Below are 18,077 nucleotides of genomic sequence, written 5' to 3' on the forward strand. Positions count from 1 at the left end.
GAGCCTCGTGGGTTCACAGTCTAGTAGGGAGATAGGAATAAACAAAACAAACCACCTCAAAGTGCTAGGAAGGAAATACAACTGAGGGGAGCGTGGGAGTGGGTGGCTGAGAAGACCGGCCTGTCACTAGGACCCAGGTGGTTGGGGAGAGCTCTCCCAGGAGGCAGCTTTGAAGGTGAAGCCTGAAGGGTGAATGGGAGCAGGTAGGGTGTGGGTGGCTTCCCAGCAGGAGAACAGCAGGTACAAAGGCCCTGCATTCTACACACATGGCGCTTTCTAAGTATTTAATGTGACGTGCTGAAAGGCAAGAGAAGGGACATGGCCAGACCCTACCAGCCCTGCCGCCAAGGGAGGGAGTTGGTTTCATTCTAGGTTCAGTAAAAGCTCTGGCCAGATGCTAGGAGGAAGTGACGTGATCTGATTTCTGATGCTTAGACATTGGAGTGGGGAGGGGACCTAACACTGGCAGGAAACCAGGCAGCTTCTTCCAAGGCTGACAGTGGCCTGTACTGGTTCTGGCGGTGGAGGTGGGAGCCGGGAGCCACCCGGGGATGGGTGGCCTTTGGCAGTAGTCAGCCGTGTGGCTGGTGGGGAGAGCAGGAGGGGTCCAGGGGCCTCCCGGGATGCTGGCCTGAGACACTGGGCCAATGGAGATTTTACCTGGTCACAGGTGGACAGCCATGAGGGGAAGAAGTTTCTGGAGGAAGTTGTTTTTACATTTTTACGTTTTGTTTTTCATTTTATCATACAGTAAAAACCATACCCTCCGGGGGGGGGGGGCACGGCACAGTTCTGTGAATTTTAACACATGTACAGATTCAGGGGACTGCCTCCAGCCCTCCAGCATCAAGACACAGAGCACTTCCATGTTCCCATTGAGCTCCCTCTGGCTGCCCCTTTGTAGCTGTGCTCTCTGCTGGTGCAGTTATCTTTCTGGAAATGTCCTATGGGTGCAGTCAGGCAGCATGTGGGTGGCTTCCCTCACTCAGCGCAGTGCCTTTGAGGAACACGGTGCAGTTACCTGTCAAGCATGGTCTTCCTTGTTGCTGGGTGGTGTCCCATTGTGTGCTGGGGTGTCCCGCTGTGTGCACCCACTGTATGCCAGGTGCTGTCTGGCTGTGTACTGGGTGGTGTCCCTCTGTGCTCCAGGTGATGTTCCACTAATGTGCCAGGTGGTGCCCTACTGTGTGCCAGGTGATAGCCCTCTGTGTATACCCACTCTCTGCTGGGTGGCATCCCATGGTATACTGAGTGGTGTCCCTCTGTGTGCCAAGTGGTGTCCCACTAAGTGCACCCACTATGTGCTGGCTCTACCTTGTTTCCTGTTGGCCATTCAGCCATCGTGGGTTATTTCAGCTGCTTCCAGTTCGGAGTGATGGTAAGTAAAGCTGCTAGAAACATTCATGAGAGGGGTTTTGGGTGAACATAGTTTTCATTTCCCTTGAGTAATTGCCCAGGCATGGGATCGCAGTGTCCTACAATAAGTGCATGTTGCATGTTATGAGAAACTGCCACAAGGTTTTCTAGAAGGGCTGCATGTGGGGAAGAGGAGGCTCTGCTCTGGACCTGTTGCTTCAGGTCGCCCTGGAGGTGTCCATGTCTAGAGTGCAGGCCAGACTGGGCCCTGGGGCCTCGGGGGCTTAGGGAGACCCCAACTCTGTGGGAGTACTCACGAACCCCAAGAGGGTGGGGAGATGGGGAGAGCGTCGGGCCTGGGATGGAGCCCGGAGAGGCTGGATAGTGAAGGCCAGACACAGAGGACGAGGAGCCAGGAGGGAAGAAAGTCCAGGAGGACAGTGCCCAAAACCAAGTGGAACGAACGTGTCCAGGCAGAGCAGCCACTGTGTCCGATGCTGCTGGGGGGTCCAGACAGGAGTGCAAGGCAGGCCCACGGATTTGGCAACAGGGAGGTCAAAGGTGACCTCTTCCACCTCGTGGTGGAGTCAGGGGACAGAAGCTGTCTCGGGGTGTGCTCCAGGGTGAATGCCAAAAAGTGAAAGAAGATGAATGAGGGGTAAAAATGGGAGTGTTGTCAAGGCATTTAAGAAGTGCAACCCTGAAAGAGGCATGAGCTGGTGGGGAGAAGCAAGGAGGAGAGAGTTGTTCCTACAAATGGGGGAGGCACCGCAGCACATTGGGGTTCTGCTGGAATAATCCAGAACCAGTGTGGGGAGAGTGAACGGGGTGCAGGAAAGGGCTGGGGGGGACTTGCACCACACGTGAGGGGGAAAGGCACGTGCACGCTGTAGGATGAAATATTTGGGACAGAAACCCAGCTCCCAACACTTCTAAGGACCTGATGTCAGTTCTGGCAACCAAGGATGGCACCCCCTCCCCGCCCCGCGGCTCCAAGAGGTCTCTTGGTGGTGACAGGGCGCTCCGTGTCAAAGGGAAGCCTACATGTGCTTCTGACTCTTTTGTTTCAATTTTTTGGGCCAAGGCAAGTCTCCCAGCCCGGAAGCAAGTTTCCCCACCTATAGGATGGGATCCCACTGTTGTAAGGATTGTCCCAGCACTTGCAGGTTAACTCAAGGCCAACGGGGCACCCTTGTTATCTGGAAGGAGTCAGTTTCAACTCACCTGAGCACAAACCTCATTCCCAGGTGCGTCCCCCACTAGGAGGACCTTCTCCAGCCAAGTGGGACCCCTGGGTCTCATCTCCCATCGGGTGCGGTTGCCACCCCCTACAGAGCCCGCTGGTGGGCAGGGAGAAATGTCCCACGTAGCCCAAGTGACTTGGGAAGACAATGTTACTGCCAGCAGCACAGCAGGTAGTGTGGCCCCCCAGCCTGGCAGCCCCCTGCAGACAAACCCCAGGCCCCAACAGGCGCTGTGCCCTGCCCACCCCTGAGCTTTGTGACCTGCAAGACCTGGAGGTGTAGGTGGGACACACAGGGCCGAGGAGGGGCAGCGAGTTGGGGGAAGGCAGATGGATTTGAGACTATTTGCAGGCCTTGGCCTCCTCCGCAGAGGGAGCCGGCGGGGGGGCGGGGGGGTGCAGGGGGTGTCATTCTGAAGGCTCGCTGGCAAGTTGCCCCATATCAAGCACGGGGTCATTCACAGCTGCTCCCTCTGCAACCCCGACACCCGCCCCCACGCACCTGTGTGTGTACCTGCCCACCCACAGCCAGAAATCCGCTTCCACAAGCACCTGTTACTTAACACACCACTCACTGAGCCATTGAGTGCACGCTGCTCCCAGACTCCAGCCCTAGGATGCCCTGAGGTCTCGGGGGGAGCCCAGAGTGGGGGGGGCTGGGCTTGGCTGTCTGGGACTTGGGGTGTCTCTGGGCTTCCCTCCTTCTTTTAGAGTTGCCCATTCTGAGCTTGGGATCCTGGAAGCCTCTTTCCACTCAGCGGGGCAGTGCCCTCCCTCTCCCCCGACTCTGGGCCGTGAGCAGGTTCTTTACGAGGACTCCCATCACCACCCTCCTGCCCCCCTGAGAGGGGCACCACCAGCACCAGGATTTCTTCTGGGGAGATGACTGGCTTCTCTCTTTAGTCTTGCCCTCCTGTGCGGAGATTTTTTCCCCCAAATACAAGTCCAGCCATGTCGCTTCCCATCAGTGGCTTTCCACTGACCCTAGAATCAAGCCCGCCCTCTGCCGCTCTGCTCACAGTGCCCACAGGCTTCTCCTCCCTTCCTGCCACAGCCTGGGCTCTGAGTCCTCACAGATAGGGCCCCAGACCTGAGTCCCTGACTTGCTGTCCCTTCTGCCCTCCCTGCCCTCGTGTCTGGCCAGGTCCCCTTCCCTTGGGCTTGGCTCAGCACCTCTCTTGGGGCTTCCAGAGGCTGGAGACCTGGGCAGCCACCCCTTGGTGGGTGTCCCACTCTGGCTTTCAAGGAGCATGGTGGTCCCACTGCTCTGCCACAGCTCCAGCGGCCACCCACGGATACCTGTGACCCCTGTCCCCCTGCCCCACCCCAGGCACTGGGCTGAGCGAGCTGGGTCTGGCTTCTCCACCCAGTGCGGCTGGTACCGGGAACCAGGTGGGCATGCTATGTATTTATTGAATTCTTTCACTCATTCATCCATGAACAAATGAGCTCGCATCAGTGGCTCCTTCCAGAGCAGGAAGGAAGTGGCAGTAGCAGCTCACAGGCGGGGAGCAAAGCCAGCTGGGCTTGCTCACACCTAACCTGCAGCTGCTCACCCTTCCACCATCACACCCAACAATGCCTGTCACCCTGGCCTGGCCCTCTCTCCAGGGTGCTGGGGCCTCCCATGGCGGGTGGGGGGTGGGAAACACTGATCTGGCTTTAGTCAACAGCCTGGCCAGGCTGCAATGGGTGGGGGGTGGCCTTTCCTTACAGCCTGGCCCTCCCCAGCTGTACCCCCTGTGCCACCCCCAAGCCATACTCTCAGGCCCCCCGGCTCCCTTCCATCAGCCTCTCCTGGTGGCTGGGAGGCTGCCTCTGGCTTTATAATGGGTAATAGGATTTATCAATAGTCTGGAGGAGGTGATGTACGTTAAAGCACTTAATATAAAAGGACTTCGCACAGAAGCCCAAATTTGATTTGGCCAATGAACTCAATTGCCGGCCTGACTGCGTTCCAGGAGGAGAGGCAGCCAGCATTTATCCACATTATCCCAAGGAAGCCAGACCCCTCCCTGCAGCTCTGCCCTCAAGGTCCCGCCTTCTGTGGTCTCTGGTCTCAGGGTCTTGGTCTCGTTCAAGTTTTCCAGCACCCAAGGGCCCTCTTCCCTTTCTCCCATACCCAGCCCTGCCCCCCTTCTGCTAATTCCCTAGAGAAGTCCAGCATTTTACCAGTAGGCGAAGCATCCCTACTGGTGCCTTCTGGTCCCTTGTCACCTCTTGATCCAGCTAGATCTCTAAGCTTTTCTCCTGACCAGGGCTTGCTTCTGCAACAGCTGCCCATCCCTCTCCACTGCTGCGCCCCAGCCAAGGACATGGTCTCTTCCTTCCTCCCCGCAACAGAAGGTCTAAGGTTCCAGTGGGTAGAGAAAGAACACATCAAAGGATGACCTCTGGCCAGCACACACCCTGAGACCCAGCCGTTTCCATGGCCACCTGCTGGCTAGGAGGGGAAGCCACCTCCACCCCTCCAGGGAGCCCCAGCCCCCCTTCCAAGGCCAAATCCTTCCTCCTGGGAGTGCAGACCCTAGCCCTGAATGCTGAGCCCTTCCACAAGGGACATGCCCTTGCAGATGTCACCTTCTCCCTCGTCCTGCAGAGCACTGTGTCCACCCTCTTGTGCCAACATGTCCAGGGCAGCCCATGTTTGGGGTGTGCCTCCCTCTAAACCCAGCAGCCCATTGAAACGTCTCTCCCTCTGCAAAAAAGAACCATCTTTACCCAAAGGTACAGGCTCTGTTGGGCAGAGAAATGGGCAGACACCATTGCTGCTTAAAAATAGTCGCTTATCCCTAATAGCTCCAGCCTTTAGGGCATGGGGAACATGCAGGTCCACTCTCCGTTCACCCTGCGTGTGAACACACAGGGACAGCAGCCAGCTAGGGCAGGCGGGGGGGGGTAACGCCAGGCAGAGGCAACCTGTTACTGAGAACCACCAGCACCCTGGGCTCTCCCACAAGCCCCTCCTGTGCCTCATGTCCAGGAGTACCTGCAATTGTCCTGCAATCCTGGCGGGTTTGACCTTGGCAGGGAGCCAGCCCCAGGCCCCTCCTCCCTGCTCCCTGCTGGGCTCCGGCACCCGCCTCTCATCCCCCCCACCCCTGCCCAGGAGCGATGACATCACTCTTTCCGGCTGCCAGGCGTTGACCTACATTCCTCCCGCCCTCCTGTCTGGGAGGCGCTCCAAACACCCGCTCCTCTCGCCCCAAGGAGGGAAGGACCCGCTCACGATTTTCATGGAGCACTGGTGCCAGGCCCGAGGCCAGATGGTGCTCCTGCCGGCAGCTCCCAGGCACCGCCCGCCCTCCCTGTGGGGCAGGGCACGCTCTGGCCTGGCCAGGCCCTGCAGGTGGACTGGAGGGGGTGAGGTCGGTGTGCCAGGCGCCTCTTGGCGGGAGCAGAGCACGGTCCCAGAGAACTGGGGATGTCTCGGATGGCCTTGCCCTGGAGGTGAGGCCTGGCCCTGCCGGCAAACCGTGTGGTCCCCTGGGGCTCGTTAGGGACTCATCGATTTTGAGAAGGTGGCTGAGGTCCTCCATCTGGAGGGTGGACAGCAGAGCCAGCTGCCAGTGGGCAAGTGGGTATATACCCCATGCCAGGCCTCAAGAGGAGTCAGGGGTAGGCTGGAGGGCCACAACTCTGCCATATACAAGAGTAGGGGTGGTGGGTGCAGCTGCCAGATCAAATGCCCAGTTAAATTTGAATTTCAGATAAACAACAAAAATTTTTATAGTGTAAGTATATCCCAAATATGTCATGGGATATACTTATACTAAAAATCCATTCATTGTTTACCTGAGATTCTAATTTAACCAGGCACCCTATATTTTTATATGCCAGATTTGGCTCCTTGGGAAAGTGGCTCCGAGATGACAGTGGGTATGTCCCCTGGTGGGGACCCCCAAGGCCTGAAGAAAGGGCGAGCTGACCTGGGAGCTGCTGGCTCCTGACAGGCTCCAGGATAGGATGTTGACAGGACAGATGAGGGGGCCTGTCTCAGGCTGGGCACCTGGGGGCTGCCAGGTAAGGCCAATCTTTGTTCCTAGGAACCCCACACTTCACCCCTGTGACCACTCAGCCCTTGGCAAGGGAACCAAAGGTAACAGTTGACATCTGTGCAGGACTCGCTCTGCGCAGGACCCTGGGCTGTGAGCCCCATGTAACAGCGCACCTCCCTCCCGACGGCCCAGTCAGAGGGGAGACTAACACCTTGAGGCTGGTCACCTGCTACCCTACACTGCTCCAGCCACGACACCGCTGGCTGTTAAGGGAGTAGCTGCTCCTTCCTGCATTCAAGATATACCAAGAGCCCCCTGTGTGCCCAGCAGTATGTCAGGCACTGGCAAGCAATGAAATAGCAGAATTGAAAATCTCTGATGTAATTCAACCCTCCCAACTTGCGAAGGAAAGGTCTGAGTCCCAGAGAAGTGACTTGCTCAAGGTCACTCAGCAAATTAGGAGCAGGGCCTGGCCAAGAGTCTAGCTGCTGACTCAGCACCTCTCTTTCTGTCCCTCTCTCTGTGTCTCTGTCCTCCCTCTCTCCCCTCCTCCTCTCTCTCTCTCACACTCTTTCTCTCTCCCCCCCCTCCCGTCTTCCCATTCTCTCTTTCCTCTCACCCTCTCTCTGTCTCTCATGGAGCTACTCCTCTTCTATCAATAGACTTAAAGCCTGGGACTCAGAGATAGGGCTGGGGTGGGGAGGGCCACCCTGGTGGGCTGGGAGCTTCCGCTAGCCGGTGGCAGGCCCCCTGGGGCTGGCTGGCCTCACGCTGTCCCTTTGTTCATTATTAAATAATGCTTCCTGATGGATGAGCTGGAAAGTGCTGTGTAGCGGGGTCAGGTGGCTCAGGTGATGGTTTTCTGGTGAGATTGATGGTCCTCAAAGGTCAGATTCAGAAAGCAATTCCTTGGGAAAATTGATCCCCTGGATGCAGGGCAGCGTTTGGGCTGGAAGGGCAGCCGGGCATGGGTACCACCCACCCAGGCCTGCACACGGGCAGAAGCCAGTGTCGGGAGGGCAAGTGGGAAAGGGAATTCTTTCTTCTGTGGCCGCTTGTTTCCTAGGCCAAGGCCAGGCCTCAGAGTTGCTAAGGCTGTGGGCAGGGGCAGAGCCTTGTGTCCCCTCTCCTGGCCTTAGTCCTCTCTGTGCAATCAGCAGGAGGTAAGCTCCAAGACCCTCGAGGTGGGACACGGGCCACGAGGTCCACTGCAGGTACCCGACAACCCTGAGTTCATATCTCGCCTATCCCACCCAGAGACCTGGGTTGAGTTACTGATACTTGACCTACCAGAATCTTGCACCCTTACCTGTGATGTAGGGACAGTGTGCCTTCTGGGTTTTCACAAGGATTTGGTTAACAATGCACGTTACACAGCGCCTGTCCACATATGAGTGCTCAATAAATTATTGATACATACTTTTTTTTTTTCACCTCCCGAGGGCCTTCTGAAATAGCAAAGAGAAATCCCGGAAGGACAGCAAGCAGTCGGAGGGAGGGCAGGAAGGGACGTGCCTGTGTTTCAGGGACCATGGGTGGGTCAGACTTCTCTGTGTCCCATGTCTGTCTGACCGCCAGCCCCGGGGACTCCCCAGGCCACTGCCCCCTGCCTGCTTGCAGCTCTTTCTAAAGTGAGGCTCACTGGCTGAGTGGCCTTGGGTGACATACTTACCCTCTCTGTGCCTCATTTTTTACCTGTAAAGTAGAGATGATAGTAATATAGTAATATACCCCCATAAGGCTCTAGTGAAGAGTGGGCGCATTTATTCATGGAACGCTCTCAAGATCCCTGTCTCCAGGAGCGCATAAGTTTAAAGAATGAAAAAACCAAGCAGACACTAACATTTGGGAAACACTTCTATGTAGTGAGCAAGTCCTTTATAGACCACGTCTCAGTTGGACCTCATGACAGCCCTGGAGGTAGATGCTACTGTCATCTCGAATTTTTTTTCTAAGATTTTATTTATTTATTCAGGAAAGACACACACAGAGAGGCAGAGACACAGGCAGAGGGAGAAGCAGGCTCCCTGCGGGTAGCCTGATGCGGGACTTGATCCCGGGACCCCGGGATCACACCCTGAGCCGCAGGCAGACACTCAGCTGCTGAGCCACCCAGGCGTCTCTACTGTCATCTCCACTTTACAGATCAGAAACTGAGTCATGGGGAAGTTCTGCAACCATCCTAAGGTCACACAGTAAGTGGCCAAACACTCCAGGCTCGTGTGACCGGGGGCCAGGGCCAGGCCAGAAAGGGGCACAGACCCTGGATGGTCGCTGCCGTGTGCAAGGGCTTCAGTTTCGGCCTCCCTATATGTACAGTTAGTGATATAGCAGGTGCATTACTTCTGTCCATTTGTCCGTTCCCTCACTCACAAGTGACCCATGCCACTGATCCTCATGACAGCCTTGGGGAGAAGCAGGCTTGTTGCCCCCCCTTCAGGTGACAAAACCGGGACTCCAGGGCTCCGTGGTATCCCCACCCCCACTGGCCACCAGGGAGCTCAGGCACTGAGTGTGAGCTCTGGCATCGGGCTGATTCGAGTTCTGGCTCTGCCCTTCGGGCTGGGGGACCTTGGGCAGTTCACTTCCCCATCCCAGGTCTCAGTGTCCCCACCTGCTCAATAGCTATCATAACAGTATGCTGTTCATAGGATTGTTAGGAAAGGCCAGTGTGCTAATTCATGTGGAGCTCTCAGAATGGTGCTGTGTGTCAGCCACACTCACCCAGCAGCCCTCTCTAAGGTACAACGCAATAGGTTACTGAAAATAGTGAAACAAACCTCGGAAGTTTCCTAGGAGAGAGATTATAATAAAACCCTGTTTCCCAGGCTTCAGTCACTTGGGTAACCCCTTCACAATTTTCCCATATCCCAATTATCATTCATTCATTCATTTAACTGTTTACTGGGATATAATTTACATAGCACACAACACACCCGTTTGATGTGTACAGTTCCATGGCTTTAACCTACTCACAGGTGCATGCACCCATCCCCAGGGTGACACTCTCAAACATTTTCATCACCTTAAAGAGAATCCCTGCTCTCCTCCCCACCAACCCCTGGCAACCACTAATCTGCTTTCTATCTCGGTGGATTTGCCTAATCTGGGCATTCTGTATAAATGGAATCAAGCAGCATTTGTCCTTTTGTGTCTGGCTTGTTTTGCTGAGCATCAGACTTTCCAGGTTCATCTGTGCTGTAGCAGGTGTCAGAGCTTCATTCCCTTGTATGGCCCAAGAATATTCCATTTGTGTGTACTTTGCATTTCTGTTGATTAACACCTGGGGTTGTTTCTGCTCTTTGGCTGCTGGGAAGGACGCTGCTCTGAACATTGGTGTACATGTTTTTGCGTGGACACGCTCTCGTTTCCCCCAGGGTGTGTGCCTATGGGTGGGATCGCTGGGTCACGTGTTGGTGCCGGACAGACACCTGTCCAAGACTCTGTGCTTGGTCTTGTGAGGAACCGCCAGACTGCTTCCCAAAGCAGCTGCACCATTTTACCTTCCCACCAGCAGTGGAGATAAGGGTTTCAGTTTCCCCACATCCTTGCCAATGCTGGCTAATAACCGTGTTTTTGATAACTGTCCTAACATGCACGTGGAGGGGTAACTCACAGGATCTTTGATTTGGCTGTGGGTTAATGATGCTGAGCATCCTGTCAAGTGTTTGTTGGCTGTGTGTGTCTCTCTCGGGGAAAGGTCTATGCAGACCATTTCCCCACTTTAAAAATTGGGCTGCGTCTTTTATGATTGGGGTGCAAGCATTCATTATGTAGTCTAGATAGAAGATCTAATTCACAAAATTTCTCTCTATTCTATGAATTGCCTTTTCACTTTCTTGACCATGGCCTGTGACACACACAAGTTTTGAATTTTGATAAAATTCAATGTGTACCTTTTTTTCTTCTGTTGTCTGTGCTCTAGGTGTCATGGGTAAGAACCCACCACTGGACCCAAAGTCACAGAGACTTGCCCGTATCTTGCCATTTTTCTAGTTTTAGCTCGTACACACAGGTCTTTGATCTGTTTTGAGTTCATTTTTGTTTGTGGTGCAACTTCATTCCCATGCATGTGGTTATCCCTTATTATGTATTTACTTGCTTAACCGTTGCTTTAAATGCATATACTTCATTGCCTCACCAAGGCAATCATATTTTTAAGATCCCAGGTTTGATGCACTTGTCACTTTATTTATTTATTTATTTATTTATTTATTTATTTATTTATTTATTTATTTAGTTTGTTGCTTTAAAAAAAAAATACCATGTGTTCAAAAGAAATACTAACCGTGAAACTGTTTTTACGGTTCACACCTACGTTTCCCGCAGTCACATCGTGTGCTCCGCTGTGGGAGATGGTGATGGTGCTGACGCTTATTGGGGTGAGGGACAGCATAACAGAGGCAGACGGGGTGGGGATTCTGAGAAGTCCCCCTGCAGGAGTGACATTTGGCCAGGTGTTACCTTTAGGAGAATGGGGCAGGGCCTGGCAGCGGGCTCCAGGTGGAGTGAACAGCATATGCAGAGGTCTATTAAGGTGAGAACAGGACATATGCTGTAAAGAGACATAGATAGAGAGAGAGGGACACAAGGAGAGAGCCAGAAAGCCCAAGCCCCATTTACCTGTGTGTGCACACACATGCGCACACACACACCGTGCATACACACAGAGGCAGCGTCACACAGACCTTCCCGCAAAATCAGGAAGTCTAAGAAGCACCTCCATTGACTGGGTTCTGTTTCTGTGCCAGCCCTGGTGAGGCTTTCCCCCATATGTGGGCTTCTCCTGGCAGCCATGCCCAACAGGGAACTTCTCTTCTTGGTGGAGGAGGCACTGAGCTCATTCCAGGCCTCGGCTAGGAATGGTGGAGAAGCCAAGATTACCTCTGGGAGAGGAGGCCTGAGGATGGTTGGCCAGCATGGGACTGGGCAGAGCTGGGGTCAGGGTCTGGGTCTGGAGTAGCCAGCTGCATGGCCTTGGCTTCTCCCCAACCAGGACCCCACAGGCCTGTCCAGCTCTGACACCACCAACTCCCTGCTATCATCCTTACAATATTCAGCTGGTCTTCTCAGATTCAGCTGGTCTTTATGCCTTTTTAACAAGCCAAGGTCAGTGTTATCGCCCAAAGTTGAGATGACCATCTTTTCTTTATGTAGCTGATATCTAAAAATATCCCGTCCTCAGGCCAGAGGCATGGAGTACATTCCTGGTTCCACACAGCTGAGGTGTTCCTCTCCAGCTAGCTCAGTGGGATATTAAATAGGAATTTAGAAGGGAAAAAAAAATCTTCTGAGGTCAAATACATTTTGCAAACAAACTTCTGTTAGACAAAGTCAGACAGGTTTTCTTTCCTGCAGGACTTGTCAGAGCCTGTCATATGCTAATGTGTGCTGTGCATGGGGGCGATCAGGGAGGAGTGCTGACCAGTACAGTTAAGCACAGGACATCTCTTTGCCAAGGACTAGCTCTGGGGTCTAGTGTCCCTAGGAAGAAGTGTCGCCAGTGCCAACAGGTGCCTGCTCAACCCCCTGGGCCTTTCTGAGCGGCGAGCATGTGGTAGGCCCACAGCACGTATGTGGCCGTGGATTGGAGCTCCGGAGAAAGAGTGAAGTCCAGCTGTGTGCTCGACGGGGTCAATGCCCAGGGCAGGGCTGAAGCTCAGAGTACAGACTTCAGCACCTGCTGACCCCACGGACGGGGCCTTGCGTCAGAATTCCCTTCCAGAGAATTTGGGAGACATCCCTGGACCCGAGAACTGAGTCATAAACAGCGGGTGCTATGTGACTTGGAGCAGGGTTTCCCACTCAGCGCCCCCCTCCGAGACCTGAGAGACCCACTTCTCTGTCCTCCCCCAGAGGAAAGGTGTGTGTGAGCTCAGCAACCAACTGCCCTCCCCACCCTGAACCTGACTGCTTGGTTTAAAATAACCTTTGTCATCTACTTACAAATGTAGTAACTGCTCAAGACAAGGAACGTAGGAAACGAGCAATGTGACAAAAAAGAAAGTCCATTTATCATCCTGTCCCTTCTGACCTAGGACAACCACACTGGTAGCCAGACACATTTTCTGCTGGTTATTTAGGTATGGCTATGTGTATTTTATTTTATTTTATTTTATTTTATTTTATTTTATTTTATTTTTTTAATTTTTTTAAAATTTATTTATGATAGTCACACAGAGAGAGAGAGAGAGGCAGAGACACAGGCAGAGGGAGAAGCAGGCTCCATGCACCAGGAGCCTGACGTGGGATTCGATCCCAGGTCTCCAGGATTGCTCCCTGGGCCAAAGGCAGGTGCCAAACCGCTGCGCCACCCAGGGATCCCGCTATGTGTATTTTAAATGTAACCAGAAGATGCATAGATTAGTCGGCCTGGGCTGCTGTAGCCGAATACCACACACCGGCTGGTTTAAACACTGGACATTTTATTTTCGGATAGTTCTGGAGGCTGGAAGTCCCTGATCGGGGGGCTGGCAGGGGCTGGCTTCCTGGCTTGCAGACGTGTCCTCACATGGTAGCGAGATAGCTCTGGCGTCCCTCTTCTTCTAAGGGCACTGTCCCTAGCGGGTCAGGGCCCCACCCTTATGACCTCATTTAGCCTTAATTACTCCCAAGAGGCCCCATCTCCACAGAGCATCACCCTGAAGGTCAGAGCTTCAACACATGGATCTGGGTGGGGGGGGGATACCACCAACCTCTAACACTACTGACATACAACTGGGGAACCTACTTTCTGGCAAACCCATATTCTCTCCCACGTTGGCTTGGGCGCTGCTGGAGTTGAATAGCTCTGAGTTCCAGTCTCTGCCGTATTTCTGGGCCCCTGCAACTCTGGGCAAGATGCTTACCTTCTCTGAGCCGCCTTTTCCTGGTCTGTAAAATGAAGGCGACAGGGGTACCAACTCTCAAGGTCATTAAGGTATTGCGTGAGATGCGCACTGGCAGGCAGGAAGCTCTCAGCAAGTAGGGGCTTTTCATTTGTATTAGGAACATCCCCCATGGTTCGAGATAGCCTTTAACAACATGTTTGATCTGTTCTAATACTGTATTAAGGATATATTAATGGTAAATATGATTCCAGACATTCCAGAACATTCCAGACATTCCAGAACACTATCATATTTCAATGCATTGATACACCTCCACATCCTTAACCGGTACACAGGATCGTCTGAGGGCAGTGAGAAGCTGCAAGAAGAAAGGCAGCCCTGGCCGTTCCAACAGACCACAGGTTAACTAGGGGCTGCACGGCTGGGGGGGACCCGGGACAGACCAGGCAGGGAGTCCTGGCTCTGGAGGGTGGCCCTACACAGAGCTCTGGGCAGATGGAAGCAAAAGGGGACCTGAGGGGAGGCAGCAAGGGCCAAAACAAGGGGTGCAGCAGGCCTGGTGTGCAAAGATGGGGGACACAACGGTTACATATCCATCGTGTGGATGAATGGAGGCCGAGGGGAGACACCCCCCGGAGGCCTCAAAGCAGACGGTGCAGAGTGAAAAGCAGTCCCCCTGGAAGGTGAGGGATGAAGAGAAGGGAATTGTGAGCCAGAGAAGGAAACAGTCTGGGATGAGGGGAAGGCCACCCATGCCAGGCCTCACTGCTGGGCCTCCGTGCCTCCACCTGAGCCCAGGCCTCTCTTCTCTCCTGCCGGCCAACACCCAGCTGACCTCCCTGCCCTGCTCTGGCGCCCTAGACAGGGCATTCTCCACGGAGCCACCACGGTGATGTTAACTTTGCACTAGGGTGGATGGCCTCCAACCTCCCAGCGGCCTCTGTGTCCTGGGCTGGCCTCCTCCCACCTGCTGGGCTCCTTTCAGACTTCATGGGTGGGGTTCTTCTCAGGCCTAAGGTCTTCCTTCTGTTGCACTTTCCAGAAGGTTCTCTCCTCCTTGTTTGGCAAACTCTTGATCCTTCAGGGGAGGGTCTGTTCTTCCTGGAAGCCTATCCTGCTCCCCCTAGGCTAAGTTCGGACCCCCCCCACCACCACCACCACAATACCCTCTCCTCTGTATGATGCTTGGGCACCTATAACAATTGCCGTTAATTAAGGATTTGCTCAATGACTTTTGTCAAATTAATAGACTTCATGTTCTGAAGCAGTTTGAGGCTTACGGAAAATCAAACCCATGGTAGAGAGAGTTCCCAGTAGCCCCCGTCAACCTGGACACAGCTCCCCCTGTCACTACTGTTTGCACTAATGTGGTACATTTGTTACAGATGATGAGCAGTGATGTGTTATTATGAACCAGAGCCCACTGTTTACATCAGGGGTCATGTCAGGGTTGTCAGCTCAGTGGGTTTGGACAAATGCACAGTGTCCTGCATCCACCAAGAGAGTGTCGCACAGAATCGCTTCGCTGGCCTGAAATACCCCCACGCTCCACCTGTTCCTCTATTCCTCTCTCCTCCCCTACCCCAGCCACTGGTTTCAATCATTGCCCTTCTAGACTATATACTCCAGAGCAGGGGCCCCACCTGATTTGTTGACCATTCCACTCTGTGTTCCCCAGCCCAGAGCCTGGCACATAACAGGTACCCTCTCTATTTTTTGCATTTTTAAAATAAAAACAGGATTCTACTCAACACCTTATTCCACAAGTTGCTTTTTACAAATAATGACAATATACCTTGTATCAGAACCTAGAGAATGCCGGCTTTCTTTTTGTTATGGGGGATTTCCAACATGCAGATGCAAATATAGGACCTCCATATATACCTGTCCCCCGACTTGGCCAGCTACCAACTCGTGGTCTCTCTGCTTTCATCCCCATCTCCGGCCACCGTCTTCCTTTCCGTGTTATCCTGAAGCAAATCCCAGACACCAGATCATTTCATCTGTAAATGCCTCAGTGTGTATCTTGAAAAGAGCAGGGCTTTAAAAAACATAACCACACTGCCATCCCCGCACCTAATCAGCAGTAATCTAAGATCATCAAATACGGTCTCCAGATTTCCAATTGCTTTGTGAACATTTGTCTATTTGAGTTTAGAGGTTGCAGTCAGCGGATGCCTTTGAGGCTTCTTTTGATCTGGTGCTCCCTCACTGGTTTTGGCCTCCTGCACTCCAGCTGGTCAAGGAGCTGGCTCGTCACTCCTGGAGTCCCCTCTGCCTGCATTTGGCCAACAGCGTCCTGCTGCTGTTGCTCTGTTCGTTCCTCTGCTTCCATGTTTCCTGTGAATCCGTAGATGGAAGCGGAGGCTCCCTCAGGTTCAGGTTCAGGGTGTTTTGGTGCAATGGCTTCAGGGTGCCATGTGTCCTCGCGCTGGGAAGCTCTGTCTGGTCGGCTGTCACCGTGAGATGGCAGGCTGCTGATGCTCAGAGCATAGAGCTGTTCACGAAGGCAGGGGTGGGGGGTGGCAGGGCTGCTACATGGCGACCTTCTAATCCTACCTTCCCTCTTTGGTAATTAGCTGGATGCTTCTATAAAAAGAAACATTCCCTCAACCATAGTTGGTTACCCAGAGGTACAGTTTACACAGGACATGCTTGATTCTCTCCCTTTATTTACCGGATTTCAGAATAATGAGCGGCCTATAAATATTTGAATGAATGAATGAATAATACATGTGTGGATGAACCGAAAGGGGTTTGGGAGTTGGGGTTCTCTCCATCTGCCCTGGAGGGTGTGGGTGTGGGCGGAGGCACAGCCTTGGGCGGGGGCCAGGCCCACACGGGGAGGGGAGGGCTCGTGAGCAGCTCTTGCTACCTGCCAGCCTGCCTCAGTCAGGAGCAGAGGGGATTAGGACTCAGCATCTCGGTCAAGGTCACCAGTACCCCTGCCCTGGGAGGTGGGAAAGCCCTGGCAGCAGCATCAGGGCAGGGGGTGGAGACCCATGGTAGAGGATCCAGGGGCAGCTTTATCTCTGGAAAGTTCGGAAATGGTGCTGCTCTCTGAAGAGCAGGGCGATCGGGGCATCTTTGTCCTGACGGAGAGTTCCAGCAGGTGGGCGTGGTGGTGGCCTCCAGGGTCACCCTCCCAGCACCCTCCAGGCTGGGCTCTCCCTCCCCCAGGGCGGTGCCCACCTGCCCCAGGTTCACTGACCTCTCTGGCCCTCTGTGTCCTCCCCCCACAGGTGCAAGTGCAACCTGCACGCTAACCTGTGCTCTGTGCGGGAGGGCAGCCTGCAGTGTGAGTGTGAGCACAACACCACAGGCCCCGACTGCGGCAGGTGCAAGAGGAACTTCCGCACACGGTCCTGGCGCGCCGGCTCCTACCTGCCGCTGCCCCATGGCTCTCCCAATGCCTGTACGTACCGCCAGGGTGCCCCTGCCCCTCCGCCCCGGCCCACGAGGCTGCGGTCTCCCCCACTCTTCAACCCTGGGAGCTGTGGGTCACACACCCGTGCCCACCTGCCTCCTGTGACACCTAAGCCGCCCTTCCTGCCCCAGGGAACCCCGAGATGAGCTGCTCGGTATTTTTCCCACTGTCCTTCTGCTTCTTGACCCTGTGGGCTGGAGAGAAGGCACCCCTGGGCATCAGGAGGGGGTGGCGGAGACCCCTCACTGCAGGCTGTGGTTAGCAGCCCTGTCCCTCACAACCAGCCTTTTCAGGACATTTACAACCTGCCACGCAGGTACCACCTGCTGTGCCATCCCTGCCCCCTTGACCCTCAGAGTAGCCTCCAGAAGTGGGTCTTTTTCATCCCATCTTACAGAGGGGTCCTCTGAGGCCCTGGGCAGAGATCCCCCCACCCTCCAGTCCTCCTTCCTCTCCATGGTCCTCTCCTCCCACTCAGCCTTCCCGAGCCAGGGTAGTGCTCCATGGGGTGCACCCACATGGGTCTGCATCGTGAACACCACTTTGAGGGGCCCCACTCATCATCAGAGATCCTCTGCATAGTCCATGGATGTTTTCTTGAAATCACAGATCCCAGGGAGCCCCCAAGCTGCAGTGGGGAGTGGGGCGCTGGGGCTGGTCCCTAGGGTGGACTCTCCCTGACCAGCCCCCTGGTGACCTCACTGATGTCTGACATTTGTCAGGCTCTTTGGCAGAGGCTGCACTAGGCACTTGGTGCACAGCTTCTCCCTCAGCGCTTACCACTGCCCCGTGGGTGTAATTATTATTTCCCCGTTCTCCAGACGAGCAAACTGAGGCCCAGCAGCCCTGGTCCAGCAGCAGGCAGTGCGCCAGCACTGGGCCCAATTCCAAAGCCAGAGCCGGGCGGCAGCCCCCCTGCCCCGGGACCACCCACCTGCTGGGCACCCCACAGGAGCTGCTCCATTGGCACCCTCCATCCACCAACCTGAAAGATTTATGTGACTTTAGGCTGATCAAAGCTGAAAGCCTCACAGCGAGGCCATGACAGGCATGTCGTGCCTGTGCTGGGCGACAGGCCTTTGAAGGGGTGACTTGCCAGGCGCTCACAGCACTCTGGGCCTTCAAAGGCACCCAGAGCCCCGGGCGCTGACAGCCACCCCTCCCGGCTCCCTCCTCAACTGGCCAACCCATCTCTTTGTTGGAGCCACTGCTCCAGCCCTTTC

At 54.5% G+C, this 18,077-nt stretch overlaps 1 protein-coding gene across 10 annotated transcripts in view; it reads left to right on the top strand.

The window, feature by feature from the left end:
* The window catches only part of NTNG2 (netrin G2), a 70,831-nt gene that overhangs the window by 38,271 nt on the left and 14,483 nt on the right, over positions 1-18,077 (top strand). For all 10 annotated transcript variants that reach the window (XR_005983262.1, XR_005983259.1, XR_005983264.1 and 7 more), the window contains exon 5: positions 16,670-16,842. Coding sequence is in view for 4 of the 10 variants with exons in the window: in XM_041726732.1 (XP_041582666.1) it covers positions 16,670-16,842 (173 nt within the window). In the remaining 6 variants the exon portion in view is untranslated. The remainder of the gene's footprint in view (positions 1-16,669; positions 16,843-18,077) is intronic.

Source organism: Vulpes lagopus, chromosome 12, assembly GCF_018345385.1.
Source record: "Vulpes lagopus strain Blue_001 chromosome 12, ASM1834538v1, whole genome shotgun sequence".
NCBI classification, from domain to species: domain Eukaryota; kingdom Metazoa; phylum Chordata; class Mammalia; order Carnivora; family Canidae; genus Vulpes; species Vulpes lagopus.